At 41.5% G+C, this 23,995-nt stretch overlaps 1 protein-coding gene across 9 annotated transcripts in view; it reads right to left on the reverse strand.

Moving 5' to 3' along the window:
• Positions 1-18,497: 18,497 nt before the first annotated feature.
• Positions 18,498-23,995, reverse strand: part of PCNX1 (pecanex 1) — a 164,057-nt gene continuing 158,559 nt past the window's right edge. For all 9 annotated transcript variants that reach the window (XM_079127061.1, XM_079127062.1, XM_079127063.1 and 6 more), the window contains one exon: positions 18,498-23,874. In XM_079127061.1, the coding sequence (XP_078983187.1) occupies positions 23,734-23,874 (141 nt within the window). In that variant the 3' untranslated portion in view covers positions 18,498-23,733. The remainder of the gene's footprint in view (positions 23,875-23,995) is intronic.

A 23,995-nucleotide genomic window follows, 5' to 3' on the forward strand; every position in this document is an offset into this window, starting at 1 on the left:
CTGGGCGGGGCTGTGGAGGGTAGAGGGAAGCACAGAGAGAATCAAGTCTGTGTGGGGGGGGGGGTGGTGCAGAAAGGGAAAGTTAAGAACCTGTCAGCTGAATGGATAGTCTGTATGTCTGTACCGGAGTCCCCCTCATCCAGGAGGGACACATTTCAGGACTCAGTGGATGCCTAAAAACACACATAGTATCAAGCTCTACATACTGTTTTTTTTTTTTTTTTTTCCTGTACCTATATACCTATGACAAATTAGGCACAATAAGAGAGAAGAAAACTAATGATTGATAGTAAAATAGGACAATTAAAATAATAGACTGTTATAAAATTGCCAGTGTTAACTGCTCTTGCACTTTGGGACCATTAGTAAGTAAAATAAGGTTTACTTGAACACAAGCACTGTGATACTGTAACAGCTGATCTGGTAACGGAGCCAGTTACTAAGTGGCTAAGGAGCAGGTAGTGGTTACAGGGTGCACACACTGGATGGAGGCCTGAAGCACACCCGTGATGGGACAGTGTGAAGATCCATCATGCCGTGCAGAATGGCTCACAGTGTAAGACTTATGCATGGCTTATTTCTCAAATATTCCACTTAGTATTTTCAGTTCACAGTTGACAGCAGGTAACTGAAATCACAAAAAGCAACACTGAATGGGGGTGGGGCAACCATATAAGCGTCCGATGAGCCATAGAAGTGTAGAACAGTGTCCGGCAAGCATTGTTATATGCTGGACACTTGGTAGACACCGAAGGGCTATAGGAAGTGACAAAAAAACAGATATTCTTGAAATGATAACACATTTGCACATAAAATATCCAGAATCACCAGAAGAAAGGGCTACAAGGAGCATGCAGAGAAGTCCATGTGTCCAGAGGAGAGACATGCTCCTTTGCATCCTCTTTGGACAATGTGCGCACCTAGAGAGCAGGAGGCAGAGTCTGTTAGCCAGGAACTGGCCTTCTGGGAAGGACAGGAGGGCTTGTTAACAGAACTAGGATGTCTGGCCCCTTTTCGCTGGCTTTCTGCCTCTCTTTAGCAACTTCTCCTCTCCCTGCCTGACAATGAGTGTCCCAGGGCTCTGAGGCTGTGCCCCCGACCAGCTGCTATGGCTGTGTTATCTGACAAGCATTAAGAAAAAACTACCCCAAACCTGGAAAGAAGGCCAAGAGGATATCCACATGTCCTGTCAGTGCTGTGCTGAAAATACTGTTTACCAGCCTTGCCCAAAGATAATTAATCTCTAGGAGAAGGCACCTTTGTTTGACTATGCTATTTATTATTAATTAAGGGCCCAGACTCTGTGAAATTATGTTAGCTTGTAAAGTTGTACAGAAGCAAATAATGCCTGTCCAGTAAAAAAACTAACCTCAAACATTACGTTTAATTGCTGTGTAGGACATTAACCCATTTGTATCTAGTCTATGTATATAATATTTTTTCTGTAAAAGGGCTATATAAGCCCCAATGCCTCAAATGATTTTTTTTTTTTTTTTTTTTTTTTTTTTGGTATCAGAGATTAAACCCAGGGGAACTTAACCCTTGAGCCACATCCCCAGCCTTTTTATTTTTTATTTTGAGACAGGGTCTCACTGAGTTGCTTTGAGCCTCTCTAAATCACTGAGGCTGGCTTTGAACGTGAGATCCTCCTTCCTCAGCCTCCCTAGCTGCTGGGATTACAAGCATGTGCCACTGTACCCGGCCCAAATGATTTTTGAACCAGCCTATTTTATTGTTTTCCCTGTTAATGAATGAGTTAAATAAAGTTTTCAACATAGGAGCATTCTATGTTTGAAAGAAAAATCATGCTTTTGACTTTTGAACATTATACTTCCCCAGTTAAAAAAATTGGGGGGAGAGTCTATGTGTGATGAGACACAAAAATGTGAATTGCTATTGCTCAATAGCATTAGAACTTTCTGGTAATTAGACAGTCATTATCAAATTCTTCTGTCCACAAAAAGAACCAGAGGTCCTGTGGGAAAAATTCAACAGAAGGAAGAGCTCATGTGGCTCAATTCAGCATGTTCCTGCATGTGGCTGCAGCTAGGAGGCCCCACAAACTGGGGAACCCCAGCATGGCAATCAAGCTCGGGAAACAACGATAAACCATGGGGGCGTCACATTAAAAAGGCAGCAACCTTGGCACCCCCACATGCGGACGTTGGGACCAGGTGGAGCACCAAGCTGACGGGGCAGGGATAGAGCCCCTCAGGCCGCGTGGAATCAGCTTTCATGGAGGTGGCGGGCGGCAGCAAGGACAACTGAAACCGAGGTCCTGTTAGAGTCCTGATTGGATCTTCCCACCGCGGTCTCTCTTCCTGACTTCCAGAGGCCCAACATTTGCACCCCAAACTGGTCATCCAGGTCACACCAACTAGGTATACAGGAAAGCATGATTTCCTTTCCAATGAGAAGCCCTCAGCCTAAAAGCAGAAACTTGGGAGAGTCTGTTCCAGAGCTGCAGGGAAGCACGGAATGAGCCACCTTCCAACCCACCAGCCAGGAAAGGAAAGCCTCAGAGCACAGAGAGCCGCTGGGTCACCCTGTGTCATGCTGTGTCACGCAGACCGTGGAGGCCAGGGCAGGTATGCGAGGGCACCCCACAAAACGTGCCAACCCACGCTCGGAGGTATAGCGTAATGATCATTGTCTGTGGGTCGCTGGGTGCCTCTGCCCATCTAGACTGGGCTCTGCCTCACGCTGTGGCCTTAGATGTGACCGCTCCCTGCTGCAGACCTGTGGTCAGCTGGGCTCTCTGCTTCACCCTGTGCTGAGTCAGGGAACCGGCTGGAGGAAGCTACCTATGCAAAGGGAAAGTGGAAGCAGCCACTTAACGCACCACCAAAGTAAGTCGGGTAGGCAAGGTCAAGGTCACAGGGGATGCAACTTGCCAGTAATAAGGCCACAGCGGGGGTGTGGGTTGAGGCCAGTCATTCACAAGAGAAGAGAAAGAGGCCATGTAGCCATTGTGCTTATGGCCTCTGGGAGCCCCACTTTCAGGGTGCCTGCCCCTCTCTAGCTTCAAGGGCACACCTCCACATCCTCGGTCTCCAGGGGATCTGCGCTCAGTTACCCGACTGAAGGGCAGGACGGGCTGCCTCCTCTCCTGTTTCCTTGCCCGCCCTTCCCTGGCGAGCATCGCGACCCTCCTGCGTTGTCACAGCCGGGAGCAGGGCCCTGGTTCCACCCACGCCCAGTGAGCTTTCGGGTCGGTTTGATTACCGCGCTGGCATGCTGGGGACCCCGCCACGCGTCAGTGGCTCTTGGTAGTGGGTCCGTCCTTAAGGGGAGGATGTCGACAGTCACCAATATCACCTCGTGACGCATGAAGGACGGAGAAGAAATCTAATGGTCAAACTCCGGACCATGATTTGGAGGCCTCAGGACACAGACAGATCATTGATCACTATTTATTGTACGAGAACCCCAATTGTGTGTCAGGCACATGCTAGGTGTTTACACACACAGGGTGGGGGTGGTGCCATCCCCCAAACAGGAATGGGTTGCTCTAGGGAAGCCCAGGGGGCCTTGGGGACAAGATGGCATCCTCCAGAGGTGGGGGTATGGGAGTGGTCCTTGGCCAGAATTCAGGAAGCTGGAAAGGGTAGGGAATTTCTGGATGTGGCCCAGGTTAGAAACTCTCAGACCTCCTGAAATTTACTGTGGTGTGTATGTGTGTGTATGCATGCGTGCGTGTGTGTGTGTGTGTGTGTGAGAGTGTGTGTGTGTGTGTGTGTGTGTGTGAGTATGTGTGTGTGTGTGTGTGTGTGTGTGTGAGAGAGAGAGAGAGAGAGAGAGAGAGAGAGAGAGAGAGAGAGAGAGAGAGAGAGAGAAATTAAATTAAGAGGTCAAAAAGCTGAGTAGAGGACACTCCTCAGCCTTGGCACCTATGACCAGAGGCCCCAGCCGAGGCCATGCTGGTGGAGGTCAGTGGAATGTGGTGTGGGCACTCTCTGCGGTCAGTCACACCTCTTCATCCTCATCCCCACGGGGAATGAGGCCAGGGTGGACATGGCGTGCAAAGCCAGCAGAAAGCCCCACTTCAGTGAGGTGGGTGCCTGGCTCTCCACAAGTCCACAGCAGGAGAAGAGGACAGTGCGGGAGCACCTTGAGTTCCAGTTGTGACCCTGCAGAGCAGCAGCGGCCCAGATTCCCGCCCCACAGCAGACTGGTGGGACTGGCCAAGTTCCCTTCCACAAGGAAGTTGTGAGCAGGACCTGATGTTTTAGGCTGGTTTTGCTTTAGGATTCTGCTTGCGTGGGCTGGGTGCTGTGGCACACGCCTGCCATCCCAGCGACTTGGAAGGCTGAGGCAGGGCAATCGCCAGTTGGAGGCCAGCCTGGGCAACTTGGCAAGACCCTGTCCAAAAATAAAGAAGGCTGAGGAGGTAGCTGGGTGGTAGAGTGCTCTGGGGTTCAGTCCCCAGTAACCCCCTCCCCACGTAAAGATTCTGCTTAGGTGGCTTTCTCAGGGAGGGACACCCAGGAGAGGAGATCTGACGTCATAAAAGTGTCGTGGGTGCTCAAGTCATTTTTTTTTAATGCTAGATGAGCCACGTCCCTATGACCATTTCCCCCTGGAGACAGAGCACACAGTGGAGCCTCTGCCTCTTCTGCCTCGCCCCTCACAGCCTTGGGGAACATGCATCATGCCCCCACCCTACAGCTAGGAAACCGAGGGCTTCAAGGGGCAAAGGAAATCACCCAGGCCACATCCCTGTGATTCTGTGAGGCGTTTTCAACCTTTCTCCCGCTTGTTCTAATTCTCCCAAGTTATTCTCAATCTTCTTTCAGCAAGAGCAAGAGCCCACAGCTGGTCAGTGCTGTGCTCCGAGGGGGCAGAGGAGCCCGGAAGGCCAAGCCCTGCCCTGCAGCAGCCCCAGGCTTCCACTGTGGTTCTGCAGAGTTCTAGGGAATGGAGGACTCCAAAGGGCTGGGGAGGAGGGGAACAGGACATCGGGCTGTGTGCACACAGGTGTGAGGCACTGTGAGCTCCACATACACGACCAGGTTTCTCATTAAAATTCAAAACAAACAAGAATATACACTCGTAAAAATCCAAACACAGCAAAGGTTTTCAGAACAGGGTGAACTGCCTTCAACACAATCCCCCCTCTTACTCCCAAGGAACCCCGTCCTCCTCAGAGGCACCCCTCCCCCCAGGATGTTTGGCATGTGTGCTTCCAGACCCTTGCCCACAGTTGCAGTTATAAGATCGTAACAGATTATTTTAGTAATCTGTGCCCACCAGGTGCCAGATGATATTCTGACTTTGCTCACAAGCACAGAGACACACATCTTTTTCTTTCATTTTTTTTTTTTTTGAAGGGTGAGTACTGGGGATTGAACTCAGGGGCACTCGACCACTGAGCCGCATCCCCAGCCCTATTTTGCATTTTGCTTAGATACAGGGTCTCACTGAGTTGCTTAGCACCTCACTTTTGCTGAGGCAGCATTTGAATTAGTGATCTTCCTGTCTTGGCCTCCCAAGTCGCTGGGACTATAGGCACACACATCTTTTTCTTTAACACAGACTCGAGAATACAATCTATCTTTTTAAAAACTAGCTTTTCGCTTAATATGTTTTTGAAACTTTCCACATCATACTTGTGAATTTGCCTCCTATTCTAGAAATTCATTTTCTTTTAAAAAGTAGTGCATAGGGCTGGGGTTATGGTTCAGTGGTAGAGCGCTTGCCTAGCCTGTGTGAGGCACTGGGTTCCATCCTCAGCACCACATACAAGTAAATGAATAAAATAAAGGTCCATCAACAACTAAAAACAGAAAAAAAAAAAGTAGTGCACACATCTGGTAAGAACTTCAGTGAGAAGAATGTGAAATGGAAAGTGAAGTTTCTTGCTTTTTCATTTCATTTTGCTCTGAAGCGTAAGCTTCCATGCATCGCCTAGGTACCTCGTTTATATACACGTATACATATATTTTTGATTGGCTTATTTAATAGATTTGCAACCCCACTTTCTTACATGATATATCTTGGGCATCTTACTTTGTTACAAATAAATATTCACATGTTCATTTTAGTTGCTGCATACTATTCCACCAAGCAAATGTATCATGCTTTAGTTAATCAGTCCCCTGCTGATCATTCAGACTATTGTTAGGGTTTTTCAGTTACAATAAAGGGTGCAGTGAACGCCCTTACACCTATCTCTATGCCTACCTTTATGAATTTTGTACCAGAGACTGTTCTGTTGATTCACCTCTTCTGCTTTTTTGTCATCCTAGATTTAATATGTACCTGCTCTCAAGAATAAAGACTATGTCAAGGTGTTCCACGTAACTAAGTTCTAGTCAATGGGATTCAGCAACTCTAGGATTTGGGCCTTAAAGGGAAGGAGTGTGTTCCCAGTTGGCCCTGGCTGGAATTGGATGTAGTGGGGCCCTCTCTAGCAGTCTACAGATGAGGGTACCAGTGTATGGGAGCAGCATCAAAATCTAGACTCTGGGTCCCCGGCACCCACCATGGAGTAACAATCCCCCTGCATCAGCCCTAGACTGATTAAGCCAGGTGTAATCAAGCAAAAAATTCCAGAAAGAAATATACCCTATTGTGTTTAAGCCATTGTTATTTTGGGACTCAATTATAGCAATCAATCCAGTCGCCCAATTAAAATTAATATTTTCCATTTTAAGGGCAACCCCACCTTCTGCATCACTCCTCAACCCCGAACAGGAGCCGCTTCCCCCATCCTCATCCCTGTTAGCCACCTCACAGTCACCTCAGGGACCCCTTTCCACTCCCTCAGCTTTAACCAGCGCCTCACGTTGACGTCACCAGTGAAATCTCTCAGGCGGTTTCTGTTGAGCTGAGACCGTGCTGACGGCGGGGGTCTCTGTGAACGGGTCCCCAACTGAGGCTCCTCCCTTGACAGCCTGCAGCACTACCATAACACTGCCTGGGACCACAGGTCATCCTGAGGTATGAGAGAGCACCACGGAAGGCCACCTTCACCACAGCACAGTCAGTCTGCCCCTTCATGTTGTTGTCAAGGAAAAAGCAGGTCAGTTTGACTGGCAGGGACCTGAGTCCCTGAGAGGAACAGACTGGTCAGACTGGTAGGCCTCAGACACACCCAGAGCCTCCCTGGGCTCCTCCTGGCTCTCGGGAGAAGCACCAGCTTTACAGGCCCTTGTGCAGCTTCTGGTGGGATTCAGGGAACTAGCGGAAAGACAGGCACTTGGTGTCCTCGGGCTCCATCTCCACTGTGGCTGGAGAACATCTGGGGTGGGGAAACCGCATCTGTACTGAACATGCACAGACTTCAGTCCCTAAACAGAACAGTGTAACACCCATTGAAATAGTGTTTCCATTGTCTTAGGTGTTTTAGGTAATCTAGAGGTACTTTAAAGTATGTGCGAATCTGGGTAGGTTTAATGCAAATACTACTCCATTTTATACAAGCATCCAAGGATGTGGGTATCCTGGAGGGTCCCGGAACCAGTCCTCACAGGGACAACTGTACAGCACTTTGTGTAACAATGATTCTTCAGGACTCGAGATATTTTAATGGACAATCTAATTGAGTTAAGTTTTATGATCGCAGGACCCACGTTTACATTTGCCAGGGGAAAGAACTTAAATGGGGCAAAAGTAATTAGGTACAGGAGTCAAGCCACAAATGGCGAGTGGCCAGGCGACCCACCAGTGGGTAGACTCTTGATGGAAACAGAGTTCATGGGCCTTGGATTCATTTTTTTCCTCACTCATTTCTAGAGTGACAGTCCCCACTTCCCCAGCTCCCCCTTGGAAACACGCGCCCAAGCTCCGCCTCTCCCCGCGTGGGCTGAGCCACTGCTGCCATCTGGTGGCAGGATCTAGATCGTCAGGGACACTGCCTTTAGCATTTTATTTACAGAGATTTGGGAGTTTGCTGATTCTGGGGCTGTCATCGTCTTCTTTGGGAACAGAAGGAAAGGCCACTGCTGAGCACACTATTGTCAGAGGTGAGGTTGGAAGCACGTCCCTGCCGTGGCTTCTCTCCAGAGTCCACCCTGGGTCAGGTCTCTAGTCCTCCTGTGCAGCCCAATTCAGCGATGGGGGGCTGTGTGTGGAGGATTGTGTGTGTGTGTGTGTGTGTCCTCGGTGATAAGGGCAGGAACAGCAGACGTCATGAAAACCAGTACTGTCCTTCAAAGTCCTCCAGGCCCTCCAGTCCTTCCTTTTGATCCTAGGATTTGGGTGTCTCTTGAGAAAGGAAAACTGAGCTTCAAAGTCAATAGAAAGCCCGGAATCAAAGGCTGGCCTCGTCAGTCTGGCCACATCCCCGCTTCACGCTGCAGCATCTTGAGGTCTGTCCTGACTCTTCCTTTGGCCTAAAGAGGAGTGGTGGGCCCAGTAGTCCCAACCAATTTCTTAGGCCCCTACGAAAAACAGAAGTGGTATCTTTGCTAGAGCAGATGAACACGGCTTGAAGTACATGGTCTACAGTTGCTCTGCAAGTGTGTTCTGACATGCCGCTATGGAAAACAGGGACTGGAAGTAGGCTGTTTCCGTGAAGTGGAAAAGCCTGAAGGACGTTGGGCCTCCTGGAAGGCTGCAGACCATTGCAATGGTCCTCTATACTGATGGCATCCTGTCAATGAGTCCGAATGAGCAATAATAAGTGGGACATCCAGTGGGAAGTAAATCCTAAAAAGATTCAGAAGTCTGCTGCGACGTCCTTTTTGGAAAAAAAAAAAAAAAAAAAAAAGGACTCCTTTTTTCCAGTTGCTAAAGAGGAATTTTTCCTGTTGCTAAAAAGGAATAACCCCAGACCCCTCAGGGTATTCATGGGACTACTGCTCTGAGCCATTAGACAAGGCACACAGAAAAGCTGCCAGCCCTGAGCAGTGCCCAGAGTGGACAGTGGTCCAGAGGGCAGTCCACGATGTGGTGTGAGTGGACTTCCTACTTGGCCCCAACAACCTGGTGGATCTTATGGTGTTAAAATTACCTATGACTGGCGAGTTTTTGGAGTAATTGGAGAATCACAGTGTAAAGCCCATAGGCTTCTGGAGCAAGGCTACGGCGTTTGCACAGGGAAAAGCAAGCCAGCCTAAAAGGCAGGTGTTTGTTGGGGGCCTGAGTAGGGGTGAGCACACACCTCATCAGGCGCCAAGCTGCAAGTCTGAGCGGGCCTAGCAGCAATCTGTCCTAAGAAGGAAGTGGCGGGCGGGGTACTGGGCATGAGCAGGGACGCAGGTATCAGCGGACTGTATGAGCAGTCCAGGCTGTGTCATGCCTATTGCGACTGTCCCCAAAGTGCCTTCCCTCAGGTCACCCCTAAGCCAAGCGGGCAAGGAGAGACCACCTGAATCACAGCTGACAGGGAAGGAAAAAAGTCAAGTTTGGTTCACAGATGGATTGGTCCCACACACGCATGCAAAGCTAGAAATGAGCTACTGCTGCAGACAGCCCCACCGGTCTGGCCTTTCTGACAGGAGAGAGGGGAAACCACTGCTAGACAGAAAGCAGGCTGTTCTGTCATCCCCGTTGCATGGGAAGAGAACAGGCCCAAGGCCAGACCAAACAGACTCCATGGAGTAGCAAAAGGTTGCTGGGTCAGGGGCAGGAGAAGGGCAAGACTGGGGACAAGGTGGAAGGACATGGACCTGTGGGAGTGACCACGGAGGGTGAAGACCTTCGAGTGCATGGAAAGCCCACCAGGAGGCATGCACCCCACCTTTGGCCAGCTGACGTCTTCTGCACTGGCCACTCCTGTGGAACAGAGGACCAGGTGAAGTGATGTCCACTGGACTGCGAGATAAAGGGACTTTCCAAAGTTTGCAGCTAGTAAAATCCACACCCGTGGCCGAGACCTGCTCTCCCAGTCACCAGGGCGGATGAGGGTGGGCTTCCCTGGTTTCATAGTTGTCATTGCTTCCTTCTCCTCCTTCATGGCCCAACTCACCTGTGCATTTCCTTTCTAGCCTGAATTTCAAGAGAATGACCTAATTAATACAGGTTGAGAAAGAGTTGCTCTGAGGGCCATGTTGGAACTTGAAGTGGATGTTTTTCTGGTTTCCAGGAAGGAAGATGGGCTCCAAGGGAAGCTGTTTTTTTGGTTTTTGTCTCCTCTGCTCTGGCCCCCTTTTCAAAGGGGAAGATCTGGGGTCACACAAAATGAATCGTAAACCTGCGGAGTGAGTGTTCTTTCAAAAGTTAAACCATTTCACTTCTCCAAACAGGCATCTCATCCAGCTCAGAGTAAAGATAAAACTTCTCTTAGGGTTCACAGAAGCACATTTTAGTCTTTAGGTTAGCATCAGGAATTTTATTTCCTTTAGAATAAATTAAAAGGTTAAGTTCGGGGCTGGAAAAATGCATGAATTGGCTACTACCTCTTGTCTTGCTATTGCTGCGTTACATCTCCACAGTGTGCATGTCTGATATAGAGGGGAGTTAAAAAGGAACTCAGGTCGGCAAAATCACTGCTTAGGAAAGAAAACTTGGAAAAAGCCATTGTGTGGAAAACACTGATTTCTGAATCACAAGCCATCTATTCAAAGCCTGTGGGACTGCAAAATGTTAATGAGGTCCCATGCACCTTCCACTGGGAAGTGCAGACTTTCTTTTTGTACCAGACACGGTCTTGCTAAGTTGTTGAGGCTGGCTTTGAACTTGGGAGTCTCCTACCTCAGCCTCCTGAGCCGCTGGGATTGAGGCATGCCTCCTGCCCACCTGCATTAGACATGATACTTGTTTTATCTGAGGTATCTGGTCTACCACGATAATAGCTTCTGGACTAGATGGGACAGAAACTTCAGCATAGCTGGCACACCTACACCCACTTCTAAGGCTATTGATCCTGTTTCCCCTGAGTTCCTGACATCTAAGTGGAAGGGGTCTGTACCATGAAATCCTCTGCACTCCACTCACCACCCCGACCCTCTCTTCATGGCTGGGTACAATCTGTAAGCTAGTGAGCAACAAAGATATGGCTGAACCAGAAATGAATGCATACAAGAATATAAAGAATCTGAAAACCTCCAGGTACCTTGCAGCTTTGAGGCTGAGACAGGAGGACTGAGAGTTCAAAGCCAGCCTCAGCGACAACCAGGTGCTAAGCAACTCAATGAGACCCTGTCTCTAAATAAAGTACAAAATAGGGCTGGGGATGTGGCTCAATGGCCAAGTGCCCCTGGGATCAATCCCTGGTACATCCCCCACACCCCAAAAAAAGAATCTGAAAACCGCAACAAAATTGAATTAACTGATATGTATACAAGTTTTCAATAATTGCAGAATGCACATTTTCCCCCACATGCCCATTGCAATGTTAACTAAAATTGACAGTGTACTGAGCCACAAAGCAAGGGTGAAAAAAATTTAAAGCATTAATGTAAACTTTCTCTAACTACAGTTAAGCAATAACTTGAAAATCACCAAATACTTGGAAATTAACCATTAGACAATGTGTCAAAGAAGAAATCACACACACAAAAATAATACAACTTAACCAAAACCTGTCAGACTCAGCTAACACCCATCCTTATAATTTATAACTTTCAAATACATTCAAAAACAAAGAGACCAAAAACGAAAGAACTAAATATCCATCTCCACACATTAGAAAAACAGCAAACAAGAACATAAATATAGCATTGAATAAAGTAAAACAAAAGTTAAAAAATCCAAAGCCTGAATGTTTTCTCTGATATGCAGATGCAAATTCACAATAGGGGTGGGGGGGCGCTAGGGAAGAATAGAGTTACTTTAAATTAGGTAGAGGAGAGTGAAGGGAGGGAAAGAGGTAAGGGGGTAGGAAGGACAGAGTGAAACAGCATTATTACCTCCTGTACATATGATTGCATGATGGGTGTGATTCTACAACATGTACAATGAGAAAAATGAGAAATTATACTGTATTTATGTATGATTTATCAAAATGCATAAAAGCATTGTCATGTATAATTAGAAAAATAAAAATTTTAAAAAATAGAAATGATAAATAACCAAAGTTCTTTGAAAAGACAATTTTATGCTGAGCCTAGTCACGAAGGAGAAGGCAAAAATCATCAGTATCAAGAATGAAAAAGGAGATATCCCTATAGGTATTGTGGACAATGCAAAGGTGAAAGGATATTATGAGTTACTTTATTCCAATAATTTTCAAAATGAAATGAGAGATATATCGCTATAACACTGACTCACAGTAAAGTCTGTAGATGCCTAGGGGTGCCTAAGACCCTCTTAGGTAATGCATGAGGTAAAGTTCACTTTCATAATACTACGAACACATCATCTGCCTTTTTATTAACACATTAGCATTTGTAATGATTGTGCAAAAACGGTGGTAAATGGCTTGTGCTTTAGCAGGAATCAGGGCAATTATATCAAACTGTACTACAGATAGAGCGTCACTCAGCCAAAATACTCAAGATGAGTGAGATCAGGGTATTTTCTTTTTCTAATCTTGGAATATCTACATAGAATTTCCAGATTGAGCATCCCTAGTTCCAAAACTGTAATGTTGAACAACCATGGGGCTTGCAGATTTTCAGACTAGAGAGTCCAACCTGTGGAAGTCATGATATTCTTTATCACCATGTACTCGCAGGGGTAGAATCAGTTTCACTTAAGAATGTGCTTGATGAGGCCTGGTGTAGTGACATACCTAGCATGCCAGGCAGGATTGCAAATTTGAGGCTGGTCTCAGCAATTCAGCAAGATTGTGCCTCAAAATAAAAAATAAAAAGGAGGGTTGGAGATGTAGCTCACTGGTAGAGTGTTGCCTGGATTCAATCCTCAGTCCAAAAAAAAAAAAAAAAAGTCCTTGATGAAGTAGTAAAATGGTTAATTTTGTTAAATGTATTTCATTTAGAATGCCTATTTTTAATATTTGGTGTGATAAAGGGGGAAGTAAGCATAAAGCAGTTCCTCAGTATAACCAACTACATAGTTATAAGCTGAGCTAGTCATTTTGATTTTTCATAGAATACATGATTATTTTATTTGCAGCAATCTGAACTTACAAATTACTAGTCTAGAAATACTGAAACACTTAAAAATGTATATCATGAATGCATAAAATAGAGATAATAGCCTATTTTGTCACTTAGTGCCATAAAATGCAGAAATTTGTCATAAAAAGTAAAACTTTATCAAAATTTATGTACACGAACACAGATGGTATACAGCATCATTTGTGGTCAAGAGAGATGTAAACAAACGAAGATGCAGTATTAATTTGTAACTGTAACAATTAACTGAAGTACAATCTAGGCTTTAGTATTTGACAGCGTCTCCAAAATGAAGTTAGCCTACTGCTTCAAAAAAAAACTATTTTTTTAAAAAAATTTGTTTATTGTAAACAAATGGGATACATGTTGTTTCTGTTTTGTACATGGAGTAACAGCATACCATTTGCATAATCATACATTTACATAGAGTAATGATGTTTGAATCATTGGTATTCCCCCCCACCCCTCCCACCCCTCTTTTCCCACTATACAGTCCCTCCTTCTTCCATTCTTGCACCCCTCCCATCCCCCATTATGTGTCATCATCTGCTTATCAGTGAGATCATTCGTCCTTTGGATTTTTGAGATTGGCTTATCTCACTTAGCATGATGTTCTCCAATTTCATCCATTTACCTGCAAATGCCATAATTTTATTATTCTTTATAGCCAAGTAATATTCCATTGTATATATATATCACAGTTTCTTTATCCATTCATCAATTGAAGGACATCTCTGTAGTATGCTGATTTTAAGTCCTTTGGGTATAGGCCCAGGAGTGGGATATCTGGGTCAAATGGTGGGTCCATTCCAAGTTTTCTAAGGAATCTCCACACTGCTTTCCAGAGTGGCTGCACTAATTTGCAACTAATTTGCAACCAGCAATGTATGAGTGTACCTTTTCCCCCACATCCTCTCCAACACCTATTGTTGCTTGCATTCTTGATAATCGCCATTCTAATTGGGGTGAGATGGAATCTTAGTGTAGTTTTGATTTGCATTTCTCTTATTACTAAAGATGGTGAACAAAAGCTGTTTTTCAATGAAAGATGAACTTTCAAGCAAAATGAGAAGTTCAGAAAACATATCTGCCACTAGTTGCTTTTATAGCTTCCTAATAAAGATGTGCCTGATTAAAACATCGCTGATATCTAGAAATGTGATTTTTAAATACTGTATAATGAAATGTCACTATTTAGAAGATCTATAGAAATTCAAGAAACCAATATTTTCCAAATGACCAATAAATCACATGCTGGTCAAAGACTCTGAGTTAGATCAATCAGATTATTAAAGTAACAGGATAAATGGGATTCCATACTGCAACTAACCTTTCATAGAATATCACCTGTCAAATTTAGTGTAGTACCAAGATGAGAGTACACTCACTAATCTGAAAGGTCATTAAAATAGTCCTCTCTTCCAACTCCACCCTTCCAGGGACTGTTCGAGAAAACTCACAAACACGATCTCCTTCAACCACTTCAACCAAGACAATACTATGCAACAGACTATATGTAGAGCATATGGGTCAAAATACCTTACACAATTTTTTTAAACTTGGAAGCATTATTATTATTTAGTTTTTTAATAAATTTATTTGCAAATATGTAGCCTTATGGAATGTTTTCTTCTGGGCCCTTCTAATGCCATGGTGTATCCTGGGAGCCATGATATGGCTGTGGCTTGGCTAAATGGATCACCAGTTTCCTAAGATTTATCAGCAAGTTTTAGATAAACACATCAGAGGTATGTTCACAATTGTTGGAGGGGTTTCAAAGAGACATTGAAGACTTGCATTAAGTCAGAGGTAAGTATGTCCACTTTTCTGCGTTCCATTTCTTCTAATCTGATTTGGCAGTGTCTGACTATATTCTTGCTTTGTTGCCACTTCTAAAAATCCACTTGTGTATTAAAAAAGAGAGGGGAGCTGGGCATGCCCATACCTGTAGTCCCAGTCACTTGGGAGTCTGAAGCAGGAGGATCATTTGAGACTGAAGAGTTCCAGGTTTGTCTGTCTTTTTCTTCTTTGAGGTGCTAGGGAATATGTGCTAGGCAAGTGTTCTACCACTGAGGACACTGATATAAAGCCCCAGTAGAGTACTGGGTGTGGTGGTGCACTCCTATAATCCCAGAGACTTGGGAGATGAGGCAGGAGGATCACAAGTTCAAGGTCAGTTACTTAGATACAAAAGTTGAAGGTAAACACAGACCCTAGCGATGTGCCTTGACTCCGTGTGTTTATACTTAAGCTAGGAATTGTGCATCACTTTGGTGTTCTTTTCTTCTGTATCAGGTTTCAGAGGTTCAGTGCATGGTCTGTTGACTCCATAGCTCTGGGTCAGAAGTGAGAACATCATGGTGGAAAGGTATGGCGGAGGAAAGCAGCTTAAGACTCAGCAACCAGTAAGCAGAGGGCACAAGAATTATTTTTGAACTAAAAATGTTAACACATAATGAGTTGATTATGAATTAATTTAAAAATTATAGTATCTTTAAATTTCATTTTAATTTCTAATATAATAAACATCAGTAAGTATAAAATAAATGCTCTTTGAGGGTCCTCAGTAACTTTTTTTAAAGCGTAAAGGAATTCTGACACCAAAAATCTGGAGAACTGCAGTCCTAGAAAAACACAGCTCAGCAAAACTAAAAAAAAGAAAAAGAAAATGCAAATAGTTCTTGAAGAAACTCAAACTATAATCAAAAGTCTTCTCCTAAAGGTAATTGCAGGCAGTTTCACTGGTAAATTTCCCCAATTATCCAAGGAAGTAAATGATTTACAAGGAAAAACAAATTAAGTATCCTGAAGCAAAAGGCAGCCCCCAAGGAAAAGGCAGCAAACACTGGAACTTATGTCCACCTTTGTTTTTGTTGACTTTCTGTTCTAGGTCTGCCTCTAATGCATTTTAAAAGAAACCTCGTTTCTTAAGTGGTTTGTTTCTTGAAAACAATACTGGAGTCGTATGCAGAGCTATATTTTGGACACTGTGGACAACTCCTGTGTGTGCACTGTGTAGCAACCATACAAAAAGCAACGGGGAATGAACTCTATTCAGGGATGGGTTCTAATCCACCAGAATCAATCATGGTAACTATTTCTCTTGCCAGTGATTAACTTCAGAAAATCAGGACAAGGTCAAATTTAAGGATCTTGCATATGTTAAATCTTGTATTAATGAGATGCAAAGAGAAATGTGCTGAGGCTTCCAGGAAATGATCCCTCTCGAGGCAGGTAACAGGAAGTGGCCTTTCCCTTTCTGGATGATGGTATGTATAGAATGAAGTCCAGAACCACAGACAGCTGGCTCTTGCCTGAGAGGTGGCCAGCACACAAGAGGATGGAATTGAGAGAAGCAGATATACAGAGTTGGAGAACACCAAAGCTGAAAGTCTCTTTTACCTTTCATTTTGTAGTGAGTTCACATCCTGTTTCAGTAGCTTTGAATTGGGTTTTCACTTTCTTGCAAATGTAAACATCCCAAATAAATGAATCATAGAATTCATTAAAGAAATAGTTTCATATTGCAAATGTATAACAGTCATTCCCAAGTTTATAGGCTAGACCAATCTGAATTGTTTAAAGAAAGGTGCACCTTAGACATTTGTACTACATGTAGAGTTACCACATGACATTTGTGGCATATTGTATTATTTTGTATGTAAGGGAGAAGCAATTAACACCCAGGAATTCATCCTCATCATATGTCAGGTGACCTTTATTCCTTCTAGCTTGGCTTCACTGATTCAATCATCAGGTATACACAGCTGAGGTAGAGCCTTATATAATAGGTATACGTTTTACAATGAAGTTATCATATAACCTCAGTGACATTCAGCTCTAGTTCTCTGCAAGAATGTTGTGATGATTCCACAAGATGGGTGACATGTGAGGACACTCATTAAGAAGTATAAGAACATTATACTATGCTTAGTATAGTTAAGACATAACCTGATAAAAGCAGCTTGGGTATCTGCTTCAAGGCAAGATATGACATCAGAAGTAAGGTGGATGCGATTCCCGTAATAAGGGACAATGTCAGAGTGGCAGCCAGGGGAGCCGGACCCAGAGAGAAGGTGGAAATGGTCAACAGGAAATGGCAGTCTGAAGGGCAACACCCAAGCTGGACAACCAAGGAACCTGTGGGATGCAGTTTAACCTAGTTAGACAGTTTGGTTAGATCTGGAGATGTGCACAGCATGGTGACTATAGTTAGTAATAATGTGCTGTATGCTTGAAAACTGCTAAGTGAAGTAATTACCACAAAAAATGATTGAATCAAGCTAGTTAACATATCCATCACTTCATACTTATCATACAATGTTCTAGGAATCCTGGAAAGTTTACTGGGCACTGAAACCGAGTAGTCTCTTAGGTCTTCGAGACAAGAGAGATTCATCTCTAGCCACTCAATGCTTTTATCTATCTTGAGAAATTACAAAGAAATCTAGGTATCCTCTTGCATCATATATGTACATTTTTCTGAAGTATGCAGCTTGATTATATTTTGTTACCTTTTTAAGTTGGTTCTTCTTACTTACATGTGACATAATTAATTTTGAAAAAATTATACAAGCATGAAATTTTCTTATTCTAATTAGGACCCCATTCTTGTGGGTGGGCCCAAAGGAGGGATTCACTTAAGATATTTTCACTTATACATGGAATTTATGCTAGATTTATTCTACTGTATTTAGTTGCCTTTTTGATAAGCACACATGAAGGGGAAATAAACATTTTATGTACATGCTACACCAGGAAGCTACACTCAGTTGTGTCCTCATGTTACAAGGAGCTGCTTTCCCTCACCCAGGGGAAAATGCACTTACATGGTGAGATTCCCTGGATCCTTTCTTTGAAGACGTGTTTCACTTAACCAGCATGTTTCCTGTCACTATAGAGAAACACTGTCCTTTAGACTAAATAATGCAATGTTTCCAGTTATGACACTGTGATCCAGAAGGGAGATAACAAATGGGTTGGAACTGTAATAAGTAAAATAATTTGTATTCTGCTGGTTCTATTACTAGGTAATATGAAGCATTAAAGGCTTAATAAATGAATTAATCAAGAAAGTATGTCTATTCTCACTGTAAATTAGTATGTATCTTCTTTAAGTATTACATGCAAAGTCACTGGGTGAGCACACACTTGTACACTGAACAAGCTGGCCCCTGCCTGACTTTGATGACCATAATCCAGAGTTTCCTTCCTTTCTCCATAATATAATTTAGTGAGTAACTAAACATGCTTTTACCATCCTACATAATAGTGTATCATTAACATGTAACACTCAGATCAATTCAGAAGATGTAAAGTATAAAGTACCATCTTTCTAATGAAAGGAGTGAAGGAGATCCTCTTTTAACATGGAGTATGTATTCTGATCTACTGAGCTGAACTATATGTAAGGTTAGGCCAAAGCTTGTTTAAAATGATTACTTCAGAACCAAATATATGTTTTAAGAATACACCATATAGAATACAACAACATTCTAATTTCTTCTAATTTGACAAAAAAATGGACAGAAGGCAAAATGAAAAAAAAATTTATTTCCTGTATTTTATCCACTGTCAATACTGTATTTTGATGTAACATATTTGCCAAAAAATCCCCTCAGCTTTGATTTTCCATTTTAAACAACTACAATATTTACAAGCTGTTTAGAGTAACACTCAGACACACACACACTCACAGACACACGCAAGTACATATATCCTTACCTCTGGTTTATACTGAATGCTGGTAAAGGCAATGAATACTTTCCAGAGCCCATGATCAGAAAAAGGAAACCCATTTTTCTTTCTCATACCTATTCTCCTGGATGGTTTTTAGTATTTCTCCTTTCATTTCCTCATGCAGAGCTCATTGCCAGACTTGTACAGGGTTAACATAACTGATTTTTACAATTTAATTTTACTTAAACTATAAGCTTTTAAAAAGCATAAGCAGATATGACCCCCACCCATTTTCATTATTTTGGTTGTATAATCAAGCTTCATATATAAAAAAATCTTGTTCAACTACAAGTACACTAAACCCGAGAGTCATCTGGAGCAGCCATCTCATTCTGTCAGGTCTATGTTCTAACTTCCTGGGTATCACCTCAGCTCTGCAGGCAACACCCAGGAATTCATCCTCATCACATCTCAGACGACCTCTGCTTCTTTTAGCTTGGCTCCACTGAATCATAAAAGGTCAGGTACAGAGCTGAGGCATAAGAAAAGGTAAGACCCTATATAATAGGTATAAGTCTTAGAACAAGTTGTCATTTGACCTTGCAGTGACAATCAGCTCTAGTTTCCCCAAAGTGTTGATTCCGCAAAATGGCAGATAATGAAGTTCAGCTCACAATGAGTTATTTACCCTAATTCAGAAATAATATATGGCATACAGGCAATAAAGGGAAATTCTTATCACACATAATTCTTGATAGGTGACTCTGGTGAGGTGATTCATAGCAGAAAATATACCTCTGTTTCAAGCAAAATTAATACTCTATTCATATTTTAACAGATCTATTTTATAATAATTAATTCCTTTCCAATTACAGCTCTTACCTAAACATTTAATAAGTTTAAAACAAAGTCTGGGTGTTTATCAACTAGATTATTCTTAAAGAGAAATGAAGAAAAGAGAGGCTGATTTTTAAATACTAAAAAAACCCTATGTATATTCAATGTAATATTAAAATTTATGCTGCCTAAATACATTGTAGTATCTAGTTTGCCTTTTTTTCCTGATCAATAAAAATCAGTATCCATATAAGATTGAAAAAGAAAATTCAAAGTCCACTAACAGGTTTCAGCTACCATTTTAGCCTTGATTGACAATATTCTTTCCACTCATCCTGGAGTTAAAGGAAACTCCTTTAGAATAAAAAGGGACATTTTATGCCTTATTTGAACAATGTAGCATATCAAAAGGAAAAAAAAAAATTAACAGGGTCTGGGTCCAAAGTGATTTTATATGATTATTTTACACTATAATGTAAAAGAGAATGAGAATGAATACAGAGGACTTTAAAAAAACTAAGAAACTCCAGAAAGGGATTAATCTATATTCATGAAAAAACAATTAAATATAAAGGTAATAAACAACCTGGGAAGCAGTTTAAAGTTTTATAGCTACTAAACATAAATTCAAAGAATTCTCACATAAAACTACAATTTTTTTTTTCTCAAGTCACATACTTGTTTAGGGCAAAGAATGCTTTAAAATTAGCTTAAATTAAAAGACAATTTTAGATATTGGACAAACCCTAAGTTTGAAAGACCCAGTTCTAGATGAACAGCTCAATACTTCAGATGAGCTTCTAAGCAGAGGCAGAGGATACTGTTTAAAGCAAAGAAGAATTTATTAAGGCTAAGTTACCCTTGCTTAGATGTGCAGCTGCATTTCATATTTTGATAGGAGATGAAAAAATATACTAATCCAGAAGATATAACACATCTTCTTGATGAGCCACAGTTTCCTATAAGAAAATTTATTATTTTCCTTGGCTGACATTTGGTGCCCCAAGAATTTTCCATATATCCTTCATGATAGAAATATTCTTCAAAATACTTCAAATCTAGTGGAATGTAATCCTCCAGTAATAGAGACCCAATGAAGGCAAAACACTAAATTAAGTCTGTTCGCTAATTTCCTAAAAGATAATCTCATCTTTAAAAATGTACATATAGCCTCATGAGGACTCTCCCAAATTCCATAAATATTAACATCTTATGTTAATTTTATTTTTGGAAAAATTAAAGCTTTTTAGCAAAAAGTCAACATTTAAAGTTTTATCGAATATTGACAGTGGTGTAAAGAATTTGCACCAAGGTATAATATAGAATATAAACTAAAAGTCTAATTTGTAGAAATAAAACGTCTTCTGTCACTAAATAAGAGGAAAAAAACTTAAAGACAACAACTTACAACTCATTCCAGGATTATACTCTCAAAAGAGAGATAAAAATCAAACAAGAATAAACAAAGATTTCAATCAAGCAATTTTACTTAAATAAAAAATTAGAGTTTTAATCATATCTCTGCTTTCAAATTATGAAACTCTGAAAGTTTTGGCAATAGTGAACTAAAAACACTAGTGTATGCTTAATTCTTATACATTAATGAAAATGATTAAACAGAGAATTTAAACAAATAGCTCACTATTCTCTGGAAGAAGAGGGGAAAGGAACAAGATATTTATAGTCAATTTATTATATAGAAATAAACACTTTCATTAATTTAGATCAAATTATTAAGACATAAGTCATTCTTTAATTTTCAATATTTCCCCTGATGTAATTAGAAAAGTGTTATGATTTTTAAAAGACTATCAATTTCAGATTTAAAATATAAGAACAGGGCTTCTCTTAGGGCTCCTTATTTATAAATTCAGTAGAGTTATAACAAAAAGTCAACTTGTTTCAAGAAAAATGTCCACCAACTGCTATCCTAAATTAAGACTCAGTATATATGTTCCATACAAAATCCAGTTTTGCATTTGAAATCTAAATTTTCAGAGTACCTAATGTATCAATGGGGGGACAGTGATGGCTAAGAATAAAAAGAATTCTAGTCCTTCTGATGGAATCATCTGAAGTTCAGATTATTTAGTTCTTTTGTGTGGAAAATGGATTATCTTCCAAGACTGAGAAGTCTCTACTTGTCTATTGTCAAGGACCATGAAAAAATCATATTAATTTCAGAGAGTGAGCAAGCAGCAGGGAGCATAATCTCTTTGAGAAGTTTTAAAAATTAGATAGATCATATATTCAGTTTCAGAAAAAAACAACACTGAACTTATGTTATACCACAGATTTGCCAAAATGAGGCAAATATACAACATAATGACAGTATCAGGAAAATATACATTTTCAATGGTCGATTTAGAAGGGTTCCTTTGTGTAAAAGTTCAGTAAAACATTTGACAAATATTTTTAAACAGTAACATTTGCAAAGTGTGAAGTCTATGGAAATGTTAACACAAGGCACATTGGGTTCTAAATGACCAAAGAATTTAAAATTAGAAAAAAGGAAAATAAAAAGGTTCTGAGTGGAAATGTCAAAAGATTCTTTATATCAGTTTTTGCTTTCTCAGTCTTCATTTCCTGTGCTGCAATGTTATGTTATCCTGTGGTATCCACAAAAGAACTAGTAGGGAAAACAGTTCTTTTCTGTCATCTTATCAAAAGATATTATAAACCTGTATGGTCCAACACAGCAGCCACCAGGCACAAAACTACTGAGTATGTGAATTATGGCCAGTGCATGCCACGTGTTGAAATGCTAATATCTTGGGCATACTGGATTGAATAAAATGTACCAGAGTAAATTTAACCTTTTTTTAACTCTCTATTCACAGTGGGTAGAAAGATGGCTGCTCCTAAATGCTCAGAGATGTACAATTTTCTTTGGAGTTTCAAACCAAAGGGAAATTTTTCTTAATTTAAAAAACACTGAAAGTTGCAAATTAAAACTAAATTGCAGTCCCATATAGCCCAATTGTAAATCTGAGTTATATATTTCCCTGAATACACACTTTAAAAAAAGATACAATTTATGAGACAACATGAATTAAGTCAATTTCACAGTTATAAATATTTCAAATTACAAGCATACAATATAAATTACAGGAAATAAAATTCAAGTAATAGAAAAAGAAGAGGTGGGGGAAAGCAAAGTTATTAAAGAGGGATACAACAATAAGAACTGCACCATTTGGGTAATTTTGTTTAAAAAAAAATTTACTTGAGAAACTGAACTTCGTGTGAATAACTTCAAGAGCCAGGGACTCTTAAAAGAAAAGGCAATCAGTTCTTTCTTTAAATTCCTGGACATTCATCTTCTTTGAAAAGCAAAAGCATTTTCTTCCAAGAACTGACCCAGGCAGAGCATGCCCTGGGGCAGGAGAGGCCTCATCCAAGATGTGGACACAGCAGCTGGCAGTAGTGTTCACATGACCGATCCACTGACCACTAGCTCCAGGAAGCATCAAGATGAAGCTATGTGTATCTTGAGATTTTGTATTCATCTTAGAGAACACATCCAACACACTGGCATGAAGTATACAGACTACCAACAGAAAAATGAGCAGCACAGTTCTTGCCAACTATGTTTATCAGGAAAGGAAGGGTTAATCCAAAGGCAATTTAAATAATGGTATTTTATTTTTATATATAAATAAATGTTCTGAGAAATCTCAGAATTTAGTGCATTGTTGTAAAAAATTAGTGCAGTTTTCTTTCATTAAAGTTTTTAGCGCTCGAGGAATAAGATAGATCTCTGTCTGTTCATCGTCTCTCTCACTGTACATTTAACTTTTATAATGCTAAGTGTCAAACTGAACACTTCCAAAGGGGTCTTTTGTAAAAATCAAGGTCAATGGATTTCGTGTTTCATGACAACACATGGCAATTATTTTTGGCAAAGAAATTAGAAAAATATGAGATCATAGTTTAAGAAATTAAGAGTTTGTTGATTTAAAGCATAGGCAATGCATAGGAAAAACTTTTTAAAGATGTATTTTAACAGAACTTTATCTTCCATGCAAAGTGTTTCTTGGTGGTTAACTTAAAAAAATATTTCAGCTTTATTTGGGAATGGAGACAGTGACAAGAGTCAGGGTGAAAGGCAGGGGTGCTGAACCAAGCCACTATTTGCCAGTCTCTTCCACATAGGATCAAAGTGATCCCGTGGGTATCTTCTGGGAGCTCCTCTCTTTTTCCAAGGTTTCAGAAATGAGAGGGAAAAGAAATGTGGCTATGACACACCAGCTCACACTTCAGCCCCAAGTTCTAGTACCCCAGTTTCAATCACAGTCACGTATTTATCATCAATCTGGACCAGAAGCACTGCCTTGTCGATGTGGGATCTCGTACCTGGGTCTCTGCTGCAAGGTGCCCATCGGTGAATCACCTAAAGACTCAGAACAAAAGAAGCAGTCAGTGGTGGAGACGCTGAATGCACTCACCTACTCTCGTCCCTTGGGAGCAGAGGGAGCAATTCTGTTGAGAATCAAGCTCCAGGACATAAGCCA

The sequence above is a fragment of the Sciurus vulgaris genome (assembly GCF_902686455.1).
Source record: "Sciurus vulgaris genome assembly, chromosome: 2".
Classification (NCBI taxonomy): domain Eukaryota; kingdom Metazoa; phylum Chordata; class Mammalia; order Rodentia; family Sciuridae; genus Sciurus; species Sciurus vulgaris.